General features: G+C 41.5%; 1 protein-coding gene across 7 annotated transcripts in view; it reads left to right on the top strand.

The window, feature by feature from the left end:
- Positions 1-18,020, top strand: part of LOC122564841 (nuclear receptor subfamily 6 group A member 1) — a 426,486-nt gene that overhangs the window by 314,572 nt on the left and 93,894 nt on the right. For all 7 annotated transcript variants that reach the window (XM_043720165.2, XM_087998432.1, XM_043720172.2 and 4 more), the window contains one exon: positions 3,251-3,481. In XM_043720165.2, the coding sequence (XP_043576100.1) occupies positions 3,251-3,481 (231 nt within the window). The remainder of the gene's footprint in view (positions 1-3,250; positions 3,482-18,020) is intronic.

Genomic DNA, 18,020 nt, shown 5'->3' on the forward strand with positions numbered 1-18,020 from the left:
TGTTGCCAGACATGGTAGATCTCTCCAGCAATTTCTGTTTCTGTTTCCGATTTCCAGCATCTAATATATCTAATGTCTGTTAATTAAACCCCAATCTGCCTCTATTCAAGTCCCCACTCACAAAGAGAGATGACTAGCTTGTTCTTTAAAGTAGTTTCAGGAATGCTATTCAGACAAGCATTAAGGCTCTTCAGGAGAATTTAGTGATCGAATACATAATAAATCCATAAGGTGAAGGGAGAGAAAACTCATTTTGCACATCTAAACATTCCCTTTATGCAATAGGTAAGATGATGATGAGGGATACTACAGGTGGGTGGGTGTTTTCAAAAGTTGCCGTATCATGGAAAATTGAAATATTCTTTACAATGTGAACTCAGCTATGAATTCTAACTCAGCTATGATTCCTGATGAAGGGCTTTTGCTCAAAACATCGATTGTCCTGCTCCTCGGATGCTGCCTGATGCTTGATCTGCTGTGCTTCTCCAGCACCACTCAATACCTTGACCCTAATCTCCAGCATCTACAGTCCTCACTTTTACCTATGAATTCTAACTAATATTTGTTAAGTATGGAAAGTTTAAGTAATTACTCTGACAATTATGATTAATGTTTTGCAATGCATCTTTCTCATCCTGCCTGCATACGCCTAGCCTTGCTGGTTTCTACTTCAGACTGTGTGACTTCTCAGATTTTCAGCACTCCTACATCCTAACTTTGTGAGCACTTTTCAGGAGCCATTATAGAATTCTTTGTGGACACTCTTTTATGCTTGCATTTATCGTGGGAAAGATGCTTTATTGGAGGAAACAAAGATATCCACCAGATAGTACCCTCATACCTGGTCAACCCTGCTTCACACTTACAAGGGCTAGCAATTTGGACACGTGCACCACTGTCAATGTGTTTTATAAAAATTATCATTGTACTCATCCTTTAGGAACAGGGTGCGCTACAAAACCTGTCAAGCCAGTTCTACCATCACTTGAGTAATGGTTATTTGTCTCTTAACTGTCCACTTGGTTTGGTTGCATACTTTAAATTCTGGGCTACAAAAATAAAATCATTTCCATTTTGATTTTTTTAAAATTAATCTACTTCATCATTTTGGGAACAGTTTCAGATTTCTACTGTCCTTTTGTAAAAGAGCATTTTCAGCATCACACCTTAATGACCCATGTTTAATTTTAAAATTGCACAGCCTAGGCCTGGATCATCAGAAGCAAAATGGTGACAAGACCAAGCTAAAGTGCTTCATCTGAAAGAATGCTGCACATGGAACAAAGGAGATGAATTTTTAGCAAAAGTAGAATAAATGACTGAGACGAAAGCTGAATGTTGAACCCTATTTTAATATTTTGAAAAGAAAAGGTAGATAAATATTTTGAAGTGGGAGAAGATGTATAACTGTAAAACGTGAATGGGCATAGGGCTTTTGTTTCAGATTTGCCTTGCAGAGTGTGAGAGACTGATGAAATAGTTAATTTTTGTTAATAAGGTTAATCTAGAGACATAAACTATCATTATAACCTGTTCCAACTAAAGAGGTTTCATGTGAATTGCTAATGTTTTATTTTTATTATTATTACAACATAGTTTTGCCCTTTTCCAAAAGTTAAATGCACCTGTAACAACAACATCAAAGCCTCTGAATTTTAAGACTTCTGTGAAACCATCCATTTGTCTTCTCTTTTCAAGAGAAAAAAAGACCCATCCTCTTGGCATCATCAATGCTGCTTTTCCCTCCCCTTCAGAACTGGAAAAATGTATCATGTTTGCATCCAATTTTACCTTGCTGTCACTTTTTTTTTAAACCTGCTCTGTCTCTAACTCCTTCCTCAGCATCTCTGTTTCCATTTTGGGGATAGGCTGGCCACTAACACCCACTACAAATCCACTGACTCACGCAGTTACCTGGACTATATATCCTTAAACCCCACTCCCTGTAAAGACTTAATCCCATTCTCCCAGTTTCTCCATCTGTCACAACAGTTCTAATGATAGCTTCTACAAGGAGGTCTCTGAAATGTTCACCCTTTTCTACGACTGAGGATTCTCCATGGTGGCTGTCGGGGCCCTTAGCTTGACTGACCCATTTCCTGCACTTCTACCCTCACCTTTTTCTCTTGCCTCCCTCAAAACTGATAGGGTGCCCAAGTTCCCACTTACCACTCGATCAGAATCCATATCTAAAGGATCACTTAACCACCGTTTCCACCACCTTCAGCAGGATGTCTCCTCCAGATACAGTTCCCTCCCATCCCTTGTCAGCATTCCACAGGACCTTTCCCTCCAGAACACCTTTGTCCACTCCTCCATTCCTAATTCCTCCCCAAACACCGATAGCACTTTTCTGTGCAATCCCATAAGGTGTAACACTTGCCCATTTAATACTAACCTCCTCACCATCTGAGATCCCATACACACCTTCCAGGTGAGGTTGTGCTTTACCTGCACTAGATTCAATCTAATCTACTGTATTTCCTGCTCACAGTGTGGTGTCCTCTACATTGAGGAAACAAAGCGCAGAGTGGATGACCACTTCGCAGGGCATTCTGTCCACAAAAATGACCCAGAGCTTCCTGTTCTCTGCCATTTCAACACAACAAAGTGTTCATTGGCCAACATCTCTGTCTCAGGCTTGCTGCAGTGCTCCAATGAAGCTAAGTGCAAGTTGGAAGAACTGCATCTTATTTTCTGCTTGCGGCCCTATAGCCTTTAGAACGCAATATCTAGTTCAATAATTTTTGGCTTTAGCACCTTCTTCCATGTCCTTCCCCCAACCCCTATGCACTAGACTTGACACCATGTTATCAGTTATTTTCAGCTAGTAATAATACTCATTAGGGTCAGTTGATTCTCCCAGACTGATCTTTACCCATTCTTTTGCCTGCCTAACTGCTGTTCTGTCTCTGTGCTCCATCCCAACTTTTCATTTACTCCCCTTGCCAAACTTTTTCTAGCTACAGTCAGTTCTGAAGAAGGGTCACTGGACCCAAAATGTTAACTCTGCTTTCATTCCACAGATGCTACCAGATCTACTGAATTTCTCCAGCAATTTCTGTTTCTGTTCCATCATCTTTGTGGCCTGATTGACCTGAATTTTGTGCAACTTTGCATACAACTTTGTATTCTCTTTGCCCCTTCCCCCATCCTGTGTGAAATATTTATTTCTAAAATTGGGTAAAGGTGAACTTTGAACATCTTACCTCTTACTTCTCCAAATTTATTCTGTTTATCTTCCTCCTAGATGATCGCACTGATCAGCGAACCTGCCTTATCTGTGGAGACAGAGCTACGGGTCTGCACTATGGTATTATTTCATGTGAGGGATGCAAAGGATTTTTCAAACGTAGTATTTGCAACAAGCGGGTTTACAGATGCAGTCGAGACAAGAATTGTGTCATGTCACGCAAGCAAAGAAACAGATGTCAGTATTGCCGACTCCTTAAGTGTCTCCAAATGGGCATGAACCGTAAAGGTACATTATTTTTCAACATATTTGATATCCTTAACTTTATGCACTGATTAAAAAGGTTTGTCTGTAATCATCCTATTTTTATAAAATTGATCTGAAGATAGAGTTTGGTTATAGGATAGTCTCATTGTTGACACTTATCTGATTTTTCTTTCCCGAAAGGTTATTGTTGAAATTTGCAGCACAAATCAATTGAATATATTTTCAATAATGGAAAGATTTTAGTGGCTAAGTTTTAAAAATTGACTTGTTGCGAATGTTAGTGTAAAGGACTTTGTTTATATATCAAATGATAATGTTCTCAGTGATGTGATTGAAGCAGTCTTCTCTGTGACAATTCAATGGTATTCCATCTTTCATGAAAAATGGATGCAAGTATGAGACATTTGTGCAATGAAGATATTTAGTTGTTAAAAAATGATGCAGACAAAGTATAGTTAATAACCCTGAAGAACAACATGTATGTGTTACAAAGGGCTGATAAGACACAAGTCAAGCGAACCAAGGCATTGGTCATTGCGATGACATCTCAGCACATAAGGGGTTATCAGGATTGACTAAAAGTGAACGTGAATCCCCAAGTGATCCTTTTCTTCCCCCTCTTTTTGAACCAGATGTCTGGTAATCCGAGGTAGCATTTCCATTCAGATGACTGCGATGGAACATGATTAAACTTTAGTTCATTTCAATATTTTGTCATTGTCCTAAGCATGTCAAATGTTTCTGCAATGCGAAACCTGTACAAGTTGAGGTTTGAATTTGGAAGTAATTTGAGATGGTGCAATTACTCTATATAAAATCTGGGATAAAGAGAGCTGCTCAAAAGGTGAAGCATCATGATTCCTAACTAAAGGCCACAAAGTAGGTTGATTTAATTCTCGTGTCCATTGCTGGAGTAATATGCATTGGGGTTTTTTTTAGTTATTTGTTTCATGCAATGAAATTAATGAAGGTAAGTTTGATTATACAATTCATGTTAGAGTTACAGAAATTTGTTTAATCAGCTTAGAAGCTTCATAGAAATGACAAATGATCTGTGTTCATGCTTGTAAGGTTACTGGAGTACACTGATTTTTATCATTGAATTTTTTTTGTGTTTCCTATTATTAAAGCTGACTGGGAAATTATATAAAGTTTTTGTTTCTTTTAATAAATCTGAATTTTGATTTTCTTTGTCACATTATTGGATGCCAGTATTAAAAGAGTATTCAAATGCAAGTTTCACCTGAAAATTATTGGGAGTAATCCTTTTGTGCAGCTGGTGCTGGACATTAATTCACCATTCCAGTGATTGTAAAATGTGAGGGAGAAAAGAGTTTGATTCTGATTTTAATAATCCCAGATCCCTATTGTGATATTAGGATGGCACCTAACAATAGTTACTGGATAGATAATGAAATTACAATTTCTGTATATCTTGCAGCATAGGTTCCCAAAGTAGAAAGCATGATGAGGTTCCAAGAGGCTGAGAGAAGAATAGGCTGGTCTAAACTCTGCGCTATGACTCAGGCACCTCATTGCAAAATATCACCTGTATTATTATCTCTGATTAACTCATAGTTAGTGCTGCTGCCTCGCAGCACCATGGCCCGGAATTCGATTCCGGCCTCAGCTGGCTGTCTGTGTGGTGTTTGCACATTCTCCCTGTCTGTGTCGGTTTCCCCCGGGTGTTCTGGTTTCCTCCTACAGTCCAAAGGTGTGTAGGTTAGTAGGATTGACCATGCTAAGTTGCCCACAGTAACCAGGGATATGTGGGTTAGGTGGATTGGCCATGCTAAATTGCTCATTGTGTCCAGGATTGTGTAGGTTAAGTGGATTAAATATGGGAAATGCAGGGTTATGGGAATAGGCTAGGGAGTGGAATAGATCTGGGTGGGATACTCTTTTGGAGGGTTGATGTGAACTCAATGGGCCAAATGGTCTGCTTCCAGACTGTAGGATTCTATGATTCAAAAACCACCGGAAGCCTAATGATCATCAAGCAAGTCATTTGCAACTTTAGTTTATTTCAGTATTTGGTACAATAGCTGGTATGTGTACTATAGAGAAAGGGCCATGCCAGTGCAGTCCTGCTCTGCTATTCATCTCCAGTTCAGTTCGTCAGGGCAACCGCGTTCGGTACTGACCCCAGATGGAGGTGAAATTCAAATACTCATTTAAGATATTATATTTAGCTTGCTCTTAAATAAACGTAAGAGTGGTTGCAATATATTTGATTGTTTTGCATTGCTGTTCACCATTTACAATATTTCTCAAAAATTCAAGTGTTTTATTCTTGCTAGGCTGTGGTTTGGTTGATTACAGAAGATCTGCACTTTGTCCAGAAACCATTCATAGCATGCGAAGCAGGTAGAGAATGCTCAATTCTGTCACAGGAAAATCTAAAGTTCTTGAAACAAAATTATATTTTCAACTCACATGTCCTTAGGTCTTGCTCAATGCTACATCTTTACCAATAAACCAAAAGCATTTGTTTGTGAAACTATTTGTTTTTTAAAAAGTCTATTTCTATTATATATTTTATAATTCCCAAGTATTGTTTGTTGGGACAAAAATGTTGACAAAAGAAATCTGAAAGCAAGGAACAAAATTTTACTGTTAACCTTACCTATAGTAATGTGTCCTTTGTGCAGGTTGGTGGCTGTAGGTATTGTTGGAGTGGATTTTATATCAAGCACTATTGTGGTATCAGTTTCTTCTAGCAAGTCTTCTTGTGCCACTTTTCCTATTTAAGCAGCATTCAAACTATCCCACATTGTTAACTTCAGAGAAATTAGAGGCAAAAATCAGGAGCTGGTTTTGTTTCCATATCAGCAAGTTGCCTCCAGTGAAGAACTGTTGAAATTCCCAAATTTTACGGGGCTCGGGAATCCTTAATTGGTGGGGAAGACTGTGGGGTCTTTTAAAGTGGGGAACAGATTTGGACTTCCCATGGCATGGTGACTCAGTGGTTAGCACTGCTGCCTCACAGCACCAGCGACCCAGGTTCGATTCCAGCCTCAGGTGACTGTGTGTGAAGTGTGTACATTCACTCCATGTCTGCGTGGGTTTCCTCTGGATGCTCTGGTTTCCTCCCACAGTCCAAAAATGTGCAGGTTAGGTGAATTGGCCATGCTAAATTGCCTGTCGTGTTCAGGTCAGTGTAGGTTAGGCGCATTAGTCAGCGGTAAAATGTAGAATAATAGGGGAATGGGTCTGGGTGGGTTACTCTTTGGAGGGTTGATGTGGAATTGTTAGGCTGAAAGATTAGATTAGATTACTTAGTGTGGAAACAGGCCCTTCGGCCCATCAAGTCCACACCGCCCCGCCGAAGCGCAACCCACCCATACCCCTACATTTACCCCTTACCTAACACTATGGGCAATTTAGCATGGCCAATTCACCTGACCTGCACATCTTTGGACTGTGGGAGAAAACCGGAGCACCCGGAGGAAACCCACGCAGACACGGGGAGAACGTGCAAACTCCACACAGTCAGTCGGGGGCCTGTTTCCACACTGTAGGGATTCTAATTCTAATTCACACCAGCTGTCTTTGAGGTTGCTGGTCGATCTAAGCTGTTTGTACCTAAAACCTTGTGTAACACTAGAAGGAATAAATGTCATTAGGAGATCAAAGATGCACAGACTAGGCATTGCGCCATTGATGCTAACCTCCAATGTAATGTTCCAATCTGTAAGAAAGGAGGGTGGTCATCATCTTGAACAATAACAGACGGCAGCCACCAGCTCATGTAGATCATTTAACAGGTCACTCTTGTGTGTTCATGGTATCTCTGTCTAATATTTTTCTCTGTTGCAATGCATAAATAACATTCTTTATACCAGACACCTGGACCTCTTTTCATAGCTACTATTAGAGGTGCTGACAAATGGAACCGGATCCACCACAGTGAGGGTGAAGCCTCTGGTCACATGCTTTCTTCCTTTGGCACATGATTAAATGTCTAGGTTAAATTTCCATGCAAATATAAGCACAGGCATCTCAAACTCCCTTCCATGCTGTGCCCCTCAACATAGTTCAGAACGGCTCAGGTGAAATCTTTCTGAATAGAGATCCCTGATGTCATGACTTCCTCAAGTTCTTTCTGCTCCTAGCCATGCCCAGCCACCTTTTATTGTGCAGAAGGGTCATCTGTATGTTCTGTCATTTTGGTCTCTAATTCCTCCCTTGATGTTGTGTCTCCTTCCAAACTCTCAGAATCCTCAAAGTCTACATTCCTCTGGAGGTGTTACCATGTTATAGTAAGTGCAGCAGACCACCATAGTGTCACAGCCCTATGCAGAAGGTTAATAGAGGGCATCCCCAGCATATGCAGAAGCCCAGTGGCACAATGGATGTCTTGCTGAGCCTGGATTACTTTAAGATTATCATGACAGCTGCTGTGAAAGTGAGTGCGCACAGAATTTCTCTTGTTTCAGTCACAGATCAGCCAAACATTAAGGGCATGGATGCTTTTCCTCTTGGTTCTGAGCGATTGGTAGCTTGGTATGCTGCGCTTGGGGGAATCTGGTGATAGTGGCAAACCCTAATATAATGTGTTTCTGCGAGGCAGTAACTGTTGTGAAATTAATGTACTGGCCAGTGTGGTAAAAGTGTATATTAAAGTGCTGCAAGTTGCAGTGGTGTGTTGCTGCTTATAAGTTGCCACTGACATCCGCACTGATTCTTGGAAGCAACTGGAAGTGAAGATGTTCATGCCAACAGTGATTTTGATGAATATTGGCAATGTGTGGTAAGCAATGCACGAGGTTTATTGAGAGAAGGGCAGATGCCCAGAGTGTCTTGGTTTCTTGTGTGCTAGGTCTTCCTCATCTCCAAGTAAGTTTATCTTCTGCAATGTGGCTGTGGCCTCCGTTACCTGCCACTCTTGCCTATCCTGTGCTGTCTGCTCCTTTAGTTCTCTGGCTTTTCTGCTGAAGTTGTTGGGCAACTTTGTCGCTGGGGCAAAAATCTGACAGTTACTCTGGGCAAGTGACATTGTGGTTCACAATCTTTCCCCCTGTTCATTGACCATAATGCCAGGCATAACAACTCTGTCCGGTGCCCAAGTGCCTACTCTATTCACCAGTTGTACAGCACCAAGGGCACCTCCTTTGCAAATGTCAACTCCCATTTTATATAATCCTTTGGAGTACAGAAATTGTTGGCAAAGCCAGCATTTGTTGCCCATCCCTAACCACCCTTGAACTGAGTAACTTTACTAGGTCATTTCATGGGTCAGATAAGACTCCTCCACATTGCTGTGTAACAAGCATCACCAGATGAGGCAAGAATAACAGATTTTCTTTCCTGGGTTTTTAGAATAATCGATAGCTTCATGGTGCCATTTTGGACTAGCTTTCATTTCCAGATTCATTTAATTAATTAATTCAACCAGCTGTCATGTTGGGTCTGAACTGATGTCCCCAAAACATTGGTCTGGATCTCTAGCTTGAGTGCAGTGACATTGTCGCCTGAAGTAACTGCACAGAGGCTGGTATTCTATCACCAAATCACCTTTTATTTATTTGTGCACAGTACACTGACTGTAGCCAGCTAGCTTAGAGTCAGTTGCCTGGACTGAGGAGATTCTCATCTCCTGGTTATTAGTCAGCCAGGGCTTTCTTGATTGGCCCAGGTTAACAACCCCGATCCACCTGGTTCTGATCACTACATCCCCCTTTCAGTTTTGCCCTGCTGATCCTCTTTTGGGGTACTCTCTCGGGTACCATAATTGGATCTTGCCTTTTATTTTTCTAATTAACCTGTTGAGAGATGTTATTGCACACCTCTGCAGCAGGTGGAACTTGAACTCAGGCCTCCCAATCCAGGGTTACATACCACTGCACCACAAGAGCTCTGTTCTTTACTCTTTGCTGATCAGCTTAAAGCAGATCAGTAATAAACTGCTCCTGAAACCCACCGTGCCTACTTTAATGTTCAAACCATCTTCCCACAGCCCAACAAGCTCATGACTATCTTCTTGAGTACTTTATCAGGAGATAAACAGGGTTATAGTTTTGTCCTTCCTTCACCCTGGAGAATATTGCCTGTACTAGGAACACTTCCTGAAACTGATATAATTAGTGTGAGTAGCTCCCTTCCATTATTGGGTGGCTGAAAATCAAAAACATTCTCTTTTCATGTAGCTATTGGTATTCTACAGCCTCCATATGACTTCCTGAGTTTCTGTGATGGACTATTGGGAATACTGTGTTTTAAATACTCCCCCCACCATTTGTTTCTGTTTACAAAAGTCGTATATGTTTTGTGCATACTTGTATCTCCATGCCTGTCCATTACTTCCTGTTGCCACATTCATCACATGAGTTGGTACTGGCCTTCAAAATGATAACAAATTGCTTCTGCAATCTATTCTTCTCGCGCGCTCTCTCGCGCGCGCTCTCTCGCGCGCGCTCTCTCTCGCTCGCACTCTCTCTCGCACTCTCTCTCGCACTCTCTCTCGCGCTCTCTCTCTCTCTCACCTTTGCAATGATGACTTTCATGATTTTTCCTCAACCCTGTAAGGATTATTTTTTTCCTTTCCAAATAATATTAATTTACCTTCTATTGCATTCTCATGTAATGGATTCCTTGCACAGTTCCTCTTCAGGTAGCATGTTGGGAAGTTCTGATTTAATTAGAGCTGAAGTTGCTTAAGGTTCTGTTTATTTCAAAGAAATGTGAGAATACTGAGACTTTGTTTTATTCAGTCAAGCTTTATGAAAATTCAGCAAAAATATCAAGTTTGTTAATACAAATATATAAACTACATATATCAACAATACAATAACACATTTATCAATTGAAATTTTTAGATCTCCATTTCAATGCACATTTTTGTGGAAGATGCTATGGACTAATAAAAAAATTTGATAATCTCAAAATATTTCATAAAATGGATAGTATATTGTGTTGCAAGTGAAATGGCTTGACGTTTTAAACTCTTCTCAACTTATTTCATTTTTCACCACAAATGTTTGTTAAATTTTTGCTTCTGTCTTCTATTCAGTAAATTTTGCAGGTCAAGAACCCACCTTTGTTCAGTTTTTAAAAGAACAGCTATATATGACATGATTATCACCATGATAAATGAAAATAATCTTGATTTAAGATGACTTTTTTTGAGAGAATAGCATGCAATCACTTGCAAAGTGGGCCATGTATGTTAAACATAGGACCTAATGTTTGGAATTTTCTATTTAACTTCAAATATTTGAACAATTTTAGATCTGACGTTGGGGCTTCTTATAGATAAGCACAGGAAAGCACATTCACCTTATTTTAATGTTGATTCATGGAAAATAGACATCACTGGCTGGGTCAGCATTTATTGCCTGTCCCTCGTTGCTCTTGAGGAGCTGGTGGTGAGCTGCCTTCTCAAACCGCTGCAGTCCATATATTGTAAGTAGACCCACCATGCCATTAGGGAGGGCATTTCAGAACTTTGACATGGCAGTACATTTCCAAGTCAGGATTGTGAATGGCATTTATAGGAAATTGCACGATTGTTCGTGGTGATTCCCATGTACCTACTGCCCTTGTCTTTTAAGGCAGGAGGAGTTATGGGTTTCAAGTGTACAGTACTATCCTTTTAAGGGCATCATGCAAAATTGAGGTGCAGGCATAGTTAGTGTTTAAAAGACCCTTGGATAAGTACATGATGAGGAGAGGTTTGTAGGGATATGGGCCAGTAGCAGCCAGGATAGCCTAGTTTAATTTAGGATTATGTTCGGCATGGACTAGTTGGATGAATGAACTGTGTCCACGTTCTATGATTACATCTATTTAGTAAATGGAGTCAAATTGTTTCTATCTCCTTTTTGTGGATTTGAATCTTTTCTAATAGATATTCAGCTTTTCAAGAGGTCAAATGAGTTGATGGAATATCTGGAAAATCCATGGGAAAATAAAACCAATCCGAAACCAGAAAACAGTATGTTTAAATGATGTTGCTTTGGAGGGAAAGGGTTGGGGGATTAGAACAGTTGTTTTTGAGGAGCAATAGAATAATTTAAAAGATTGTGGCCACTTCCAAATAAGTAGGAAAACATCACTCCTATTTTCATCTATATTACAGCTTTTTTGATGGTGGTTTAGATACAAAAAGCTAGTATCTGCTGTAACAAATGCGGAGGCAGGAAATCAAGTCTGTCAAGAAATAACAGACGCAATATCCCAATCCCATACTTAGTCATCTTTGAACTTGAGGCAGTGAAGAATTAACTGCTTGTCACTCAGGGCAAAGTTTCATTGCATCCCAGAAAAGGCTTTAGGAAGATTCTAACGAAGTGTTGAAGGCATGGCCCTTGGTACACAAGAACTATGCATGTCTTTGCTGCAGATAATACTGCTTTTCATCTGAATAGTGTGTAGGTTGGCCTTTCTTGTTGCCTAGGTGTTGTTCTTGATTGTAATCCTCTATTGCTGCTTCTCCTCAAAGTGCATATCAAGGGGTAATCTGTTACCTAATTTAGGTGTCAATATTGTGGAAGCAAGTAAAACATTGCAGTGCTGGGATACTGACCAGCTACTGGAAAAAGGAAATAAATTAAAAAGAAATAGTCAGTCAGAAAATATTGCTAATAATTTTGCCAACCAGCTCATGAAAAGTACTAGAGTCAACTATGCATCCAAGCAGCCCTGGATTCCTATGTACAGCCATAGAGATGTACAGCATGAAAACGGACCCTTCGGTCCAACCCGTCCATGCCGACCAGATATCCCAACCCAATCTAGTCCCACCTGCCAGCACTCAGCCCATTTCCCTCCAAACCCTTCCTATTCATATACCCATCCAAATGCCTCTTAAATGTTGCAATTGTACAGCCTCCACCACTTCCTCTGGCAGCTCATTCCATACCCATGTCACCCTCTGTGTGGAAAAAGTTTCCCCTAAGGTCTCTTTTTTTTATATCTTTCCCTTCTCACCCTAAACCTATGCCCTCTGGTTCTGGACTCCCGGACCCCAGGGAAAAGACTTTGCCTACTTATCCTATCCATGCCCCTCATAATTTTGTAAACCTCTATAAGGTCACCCCTTAGCCTCCGACGCTCCAGGGAAAACAGCCCCAGCCTGTTCAGCCTCTCCCTATAGCTCAAATCCTCCAACCCTGGCAACATCCTTGTAAATCTTTTCTGAACCCTTTCACGTTTCACATCTTTCCGATAGGAAGGAGACCAGAATTTCACGAAATATTCTAACAGTGGCCTAACCAATGTCCTGTACAGCCGCAACATGACCTCCCAACTCCGGTACTCAATACTCTGACCAATACCAAACGCCGCCTTCACTATCCTGTCTACCTGCAATCCACTTTCAAGAAGCTATGAACCTGCACTCAAGGTCTCTTTGTTCAGCACCACTCTCTAGGACCTTACCATTAAGTGTATACGACCTGCTAAGATTTGCTTTCCCAAAATGCAACATGTCTCATTTATCGGAATTAAACTCCATCTGCCACTTCTTGGCTCATTGGTCCATCTGGTCAAGATACTGTTGTAATCTGAGGTAACCCTCTTCGCTGTCCACTACACCTCCAATTTTGGTGTCTTCTGCAAACTTACTAACTGTACTTATGCTCGCATCCAAATCATTTATGTAAATGACAAATAGTAGAGGACCCAGTACCGATCCTTGTGTCACTCCACTGGTCACAGGCCTCCAGTCTGAAAAACAACCCTCCACCACCACCCTCTGTCTTTTACCTTTTGAGCCAGTTCTGTATCCAAATGGCTAGTTCTCCCTGTATTCCATGAGATCTAACCTTGCTAATCAGTCTCCCACGGGGAACCTTGTCGAACACCTTACTGAAGTCCATATAAATCACATCTACCACTCTGCCCTCATCAATCCTCTTTGTTACTACTTCAAAAAAACTCAATCAAGTTTGTGAGACATGATTTTCCCCACACAAAGCCATGTTGACTATCCCTAATCAGTCCTTGCCTTTCCAAATACATGTACATCCTGTCCCTCCGGATTCCCTCCAACAACTTGCCCACCACCGAGGTCAGGCTCACTGGTCTATAATTCCATGGCTTGTCCTTACCGCCTTTCTTAAACACGTTAGCCAACCTCCAGTCTTCTGGCACCTCACCTGTGACTATCAATGATACAAATATCTCAGCAAGAGGCCCAGCAATCACTTGCTGAAACTTTATTGCTGGAACAGCACAGCAGGTCAGGCAGCATCCAGGGAACAGGAGATTCGACGTTTCGGGCACAGGCCCTTCTTCAGGAAGAAGGGCCTGTGCCCGAAACGTCGAATCTCCTGTTCCCTGGATGCTGCCTGACCTGCTGTGCTGTTCCAGCAATAAAGTTTCAGCTTTGATCTCCAGCATCTGCAGACCTCACTTTCGCCCAGCAATCACTTCCCTAGCTTCCCACGGAGTTCTAGGGTACACCTGATCAGATCCTGGGGATTTATCCACCTTTAACCGTTTCAAGACATCCAGCACTTCCTCCTCTGTATTCTGGACATTTTGCAAGATGTCACCATCTATCTCCCTACAGTCTATATCTTCCATATCCTTTTCTTTAGTAAATACTGATGCAAAATATTCATTTAGTATCTCCCCAATTTTCAACAGTTCCACACGAAGGCTGCCTTGCTGATCTTTGAGGGGCCCTATTCTCCTCTAGTAACCCTTTTGTCCTTTTATATATTTGTAAAAACTCTTTATATTCTTCTTAATTCTATTTGCCAAAGCTATCTCTTGTCTCCCTTTTGCCCTCCTGTTTTCCCTCTAAAGGTTTGCCCTCCTGTTTTCCCTCCTTCCTTTTTACACTTCTAAGGATTCACTCGATCTATCCTGTCTATACCTGACATATGCTTCCTTCTTTTTCTGAACCAAACCCTCAATTTCTTTAGTCATCAGTATTCCCTACACCTACCAGCCTTCCCTTTCACCCTGGTAGGAACATACTTTCTCTGGATTGCCGTTATCTCATTTCTGAAGGCTTCCCATTTTCCATCCGTCCCTTTTACCTGCGAACATCTGTCCCCAATCAGCTTTTAAAAGTTCTTCCCTAATGGCCTTTCTCCAATGTAGAGCTTCAACTTTTAGACCTGGTCTATCGTTTTCCATCATTATTTTAAATCTAATAGAATTATGGTCGCTGGCCCCAAAGTTCTCCCCCACTGACACCCCAGTCACCTGCCCTGCCTTATTTCCCAAGAGCAAGTCAAGTTTTGCACCTTCTCTCGAAGGTACATTCACATACTGAATCAGAAAATTCTTGTACACACTTAAGAAATTCCTCTCCTTCTAAACCCTTAACACTATGGCAGTCCCAGTCTATGTTTGGAAAGTTAAAATCCCCTACCATAAACACCCTATTATTCTTACAGATAGCTGAGATCTCCTTACAAGTTTGTTTCTCAATTTCCCTCAGACTATTAGGGGGTCTATAATACAATCTCAATAAAGTGATCATCCCTTTCTTATTTCTCAGTTCCACCCAAATAACTTCCATGGATGTATTTCTAAGAATATCCTCCCCCAGCACAGCTGTAATGCTATCCCTTATCAAAACTGTCACTCCCCCTCCTCTCTTGCCTCCCTTTCTCTCCTTCCTGTAGCATTAAGCTGCCAGTCCTGCCCATCCCTGAGCCATGTTTCTGTAATTCCTATGATATCCCAGTCCCATGTTCCTAACCATGCCCTGAGTTCTCTGCCTTCCCTGTTCGGCCCCTTGCATTGAAATACATGCAGTTTAATTTATCAGTCCTACCTTGTCCCTGCCTGCCCTGACTTTGACTCGCTTCTGTTCTCAACTGTTGCAGTCTCCGATTGATCTCTTTCCTCACTATCTCCCTGGGTTCCCCCCCCCTACTAGTTTAAATCCTCCCAAGCAGTTCTAGCAAATGTCCCTGCCAGTATATTAGTCTCCTTCCAATTTAGGTGCAATCCATCCTTCTTGTACAGGTCACTTCTACCCCAAAAGAGATTCCAATGATCCAAAAATGTGAATCCTTCTCCCATACACCAGCTCCTCAGCCATGCATTCATCTGCTCTACCCTCTTATTCCTGCCCTCACTAGCTCATAGCACCGGGAGTAATCCAGATATTACTACTCTCGAGGACCTCTTTAAATTTCTGCCTAACTCTGTAATCTTCCTTCAGAATTTCAACCTTTTAAATGGCACTATCTTTTCTATGCCATTTTGTTCAAAGTGACCAACTTCACACTTTCCCATATTGTACTCCATCAACCCATTTTTTTTCTTTCCAACTAACTTAATCTATTTATAAACAGTGAAAACCTCCAAAATGTACTTTCATACCCATCATCTGTGTCATCTGCAAATTTAGCCACCGTGATATTAATCCCCTCAGTCATTGATATAAATTGTAAAAGTTGAAGGTCCAGCACAGACTCCTGCAGGATACTAATCACACATGCTGCCAATCTGCAAAAGACCCTTTCATGCATACTGTCTTTCTACCAGCCTGCTAATCTTCAATCCATACTAGTATGTTCATCCTTATATCAAAAAGCTGCTACTTTCTGCAATCACCTTTTATGTGGAACCGTGTTAAATGAATGTTCAATATGGGGGTCCAAGGTGAAAAGACTTTCACTAATCAATGTGTGTGCATTAGTACAGCTCAAATAATCCTATGAATTTGTGCAACTAAATGGTAATCTAATTAAAGACAGATTGCATTCATCATAAGAGATCTTGCCGTGAAAGCACCTCCACAGAGAGGGGATGCTTGCTCTCCAGGAAGTAATAACCTCTGCTACATATCAACAGCCAGAGCATGTTGAGGACCGTGCCTTGCATTATGACAGACATTTCACACCAAAAGAACAGCAAGATGACAGACAAAGGGCAGGATGCAAAAGCTACAGGGAACATTGCAAACTGCATAAAGAAAAAGAAGGCAAGCTCAGCACAAGGGAAGCAGTGTTTTCATTGCAAGTGCCAAATAAATTCATTGGCAAGTGTTTGGCTAGATCTCGTTACCCATACAAGTGCCCAGGTCCAGATAGGATCTATCCTGGGTGACTGAGGGAAGCAAGGAAGGAACTAGCTGGTGCCTTTACAGATATCTTTGCATCCTTGAACATGGGTGAGGTCCTGGAGGACTGGAGAATTGCTAATGTTGCCCCCTTGTTTAAGAAGGGTAGCAAGGTAATTATCGACTGGTGAGCCTGACATCGGTGGTCAGGAAGCTGCTGGAGAAGATACTGAGGGATAGGATCTATTTACAATTGGAAGAAAATGAGCTTATCAGAGATAAACAGCATGGTTTTGTGCAAGGAAGGTCATGTCTTATCAACTTAATAGAATTCTTTGAGGAAGTGACAAAATTGATTGAGGGAATGTCATTTACGTGGACGTTTGATAAGGTTCTCCATGGGAGGCTGATGGTGAAAGTGAAGTTGCATGGGGTCTCTAGTATTCAAGCTAGATTGACAGAGAACTGGCTGGGCAACAGGAGGCAGAGAGTAGCATTGGAAGGGAGTTTCTGAAAATGGAGAACTGTGACCAGTGATGTTCCACATGGATCCCTGCTGGGACCACTGTTGGTGATATTCGTAAATGATCTGAAGGAAGGTGTAGATGGTCTGATTAGCAAGTTTGCAGATGACATGAAGATTGCTGGAGTAGCAGATCGTGAAAGGGACTGTCAGAGAATGCAGTAGAATATGGATAGATTGGAGAGTTGGGTGGAGAAATGGCATATGGCATATTCGGGCAAATGCGAGGTGATTCATTTTGGAAGCTCCAATTCAAGAGCAAACTATATGGTAAATGGAAAATTGATGTACAGAGAGGTCTGGGTGTTCAGGTCCTTTGTACCCTGAAGACGGCAACACAGGTTGATAGTAGTCAAGAACACATATGGCATGCTTCCCTTCATCAGATGGGGTATTGAGTACAAGAGTTGGCAGGTCATGTTACAATTGTGTCGAACATTGCATGCAGTATTCCATATTTGACTCAACCAGTTTGGTTGCCACATTACCAGAAGGATGTGGATGCTTTGGAGAGGGTGCGGAGGAGGCTCACCAGGATGTTGCCTGGTATGGAGGGCGCTAGCTATGAGTAGATTAGGATGATCTCCATTAGAAAGGAGGAGGTTGATGGGAGACCTGATTGAGGTCTACAAAATCATGAGAGATGTAGATAGCGTGGATAGCAAGAAGCTTTTTCCCAGAGTGGGGGACTCCATTACTAGGGGTTCCGAGTTCAAGGTGAGAGAGGAAAAGTTTAAGGGAGGTATGTGTGGAAAGTTCCTTTCAGAGGTGGTAGAGGTGAGCACAGTGGCATCATTTAAGACATATCCTAACAGATACATGAAGGGGCAGGAAGCAGAGGGATACAGATCCTTGGAAAATAGGTGACATGTTTAGATAGAGGAACTGGATCGGCGCTAGCTTGGAGGGCCAAAGGACCTGGCCCTGTGCTGTAATTTTCTGTTCTTTGTGTACCTATCAGCATCGGAGTTTTGCTGGCAGATAAACCTGAAGCAGAACAAGAAAAAATTTGTATTAAAGATACCTGAAGTCAAGTGCATAGGTTGTATACTGACAGCAAAAGG

Source organism: Chiloscyllium plagiosum, unplaced genomic scaffold, assembly GCF_037043375.1.
Source record: "Chiloscyllium plagiosum isolate Xiang-an unplaced genomic scaffold, Cpla_swu_hap1 HiC_scaffold_21, whole genome shotgun sequence".
In the NCBI taxonomy this organism is placed as follows: domain Eukaryota; kingdom Metazoa; phylum Chordata; class Chondrichthyes; order Orectolobiformes; family Hemiscylliidae; genus Chiloscyllium; species Chiloscyllium plagiosum.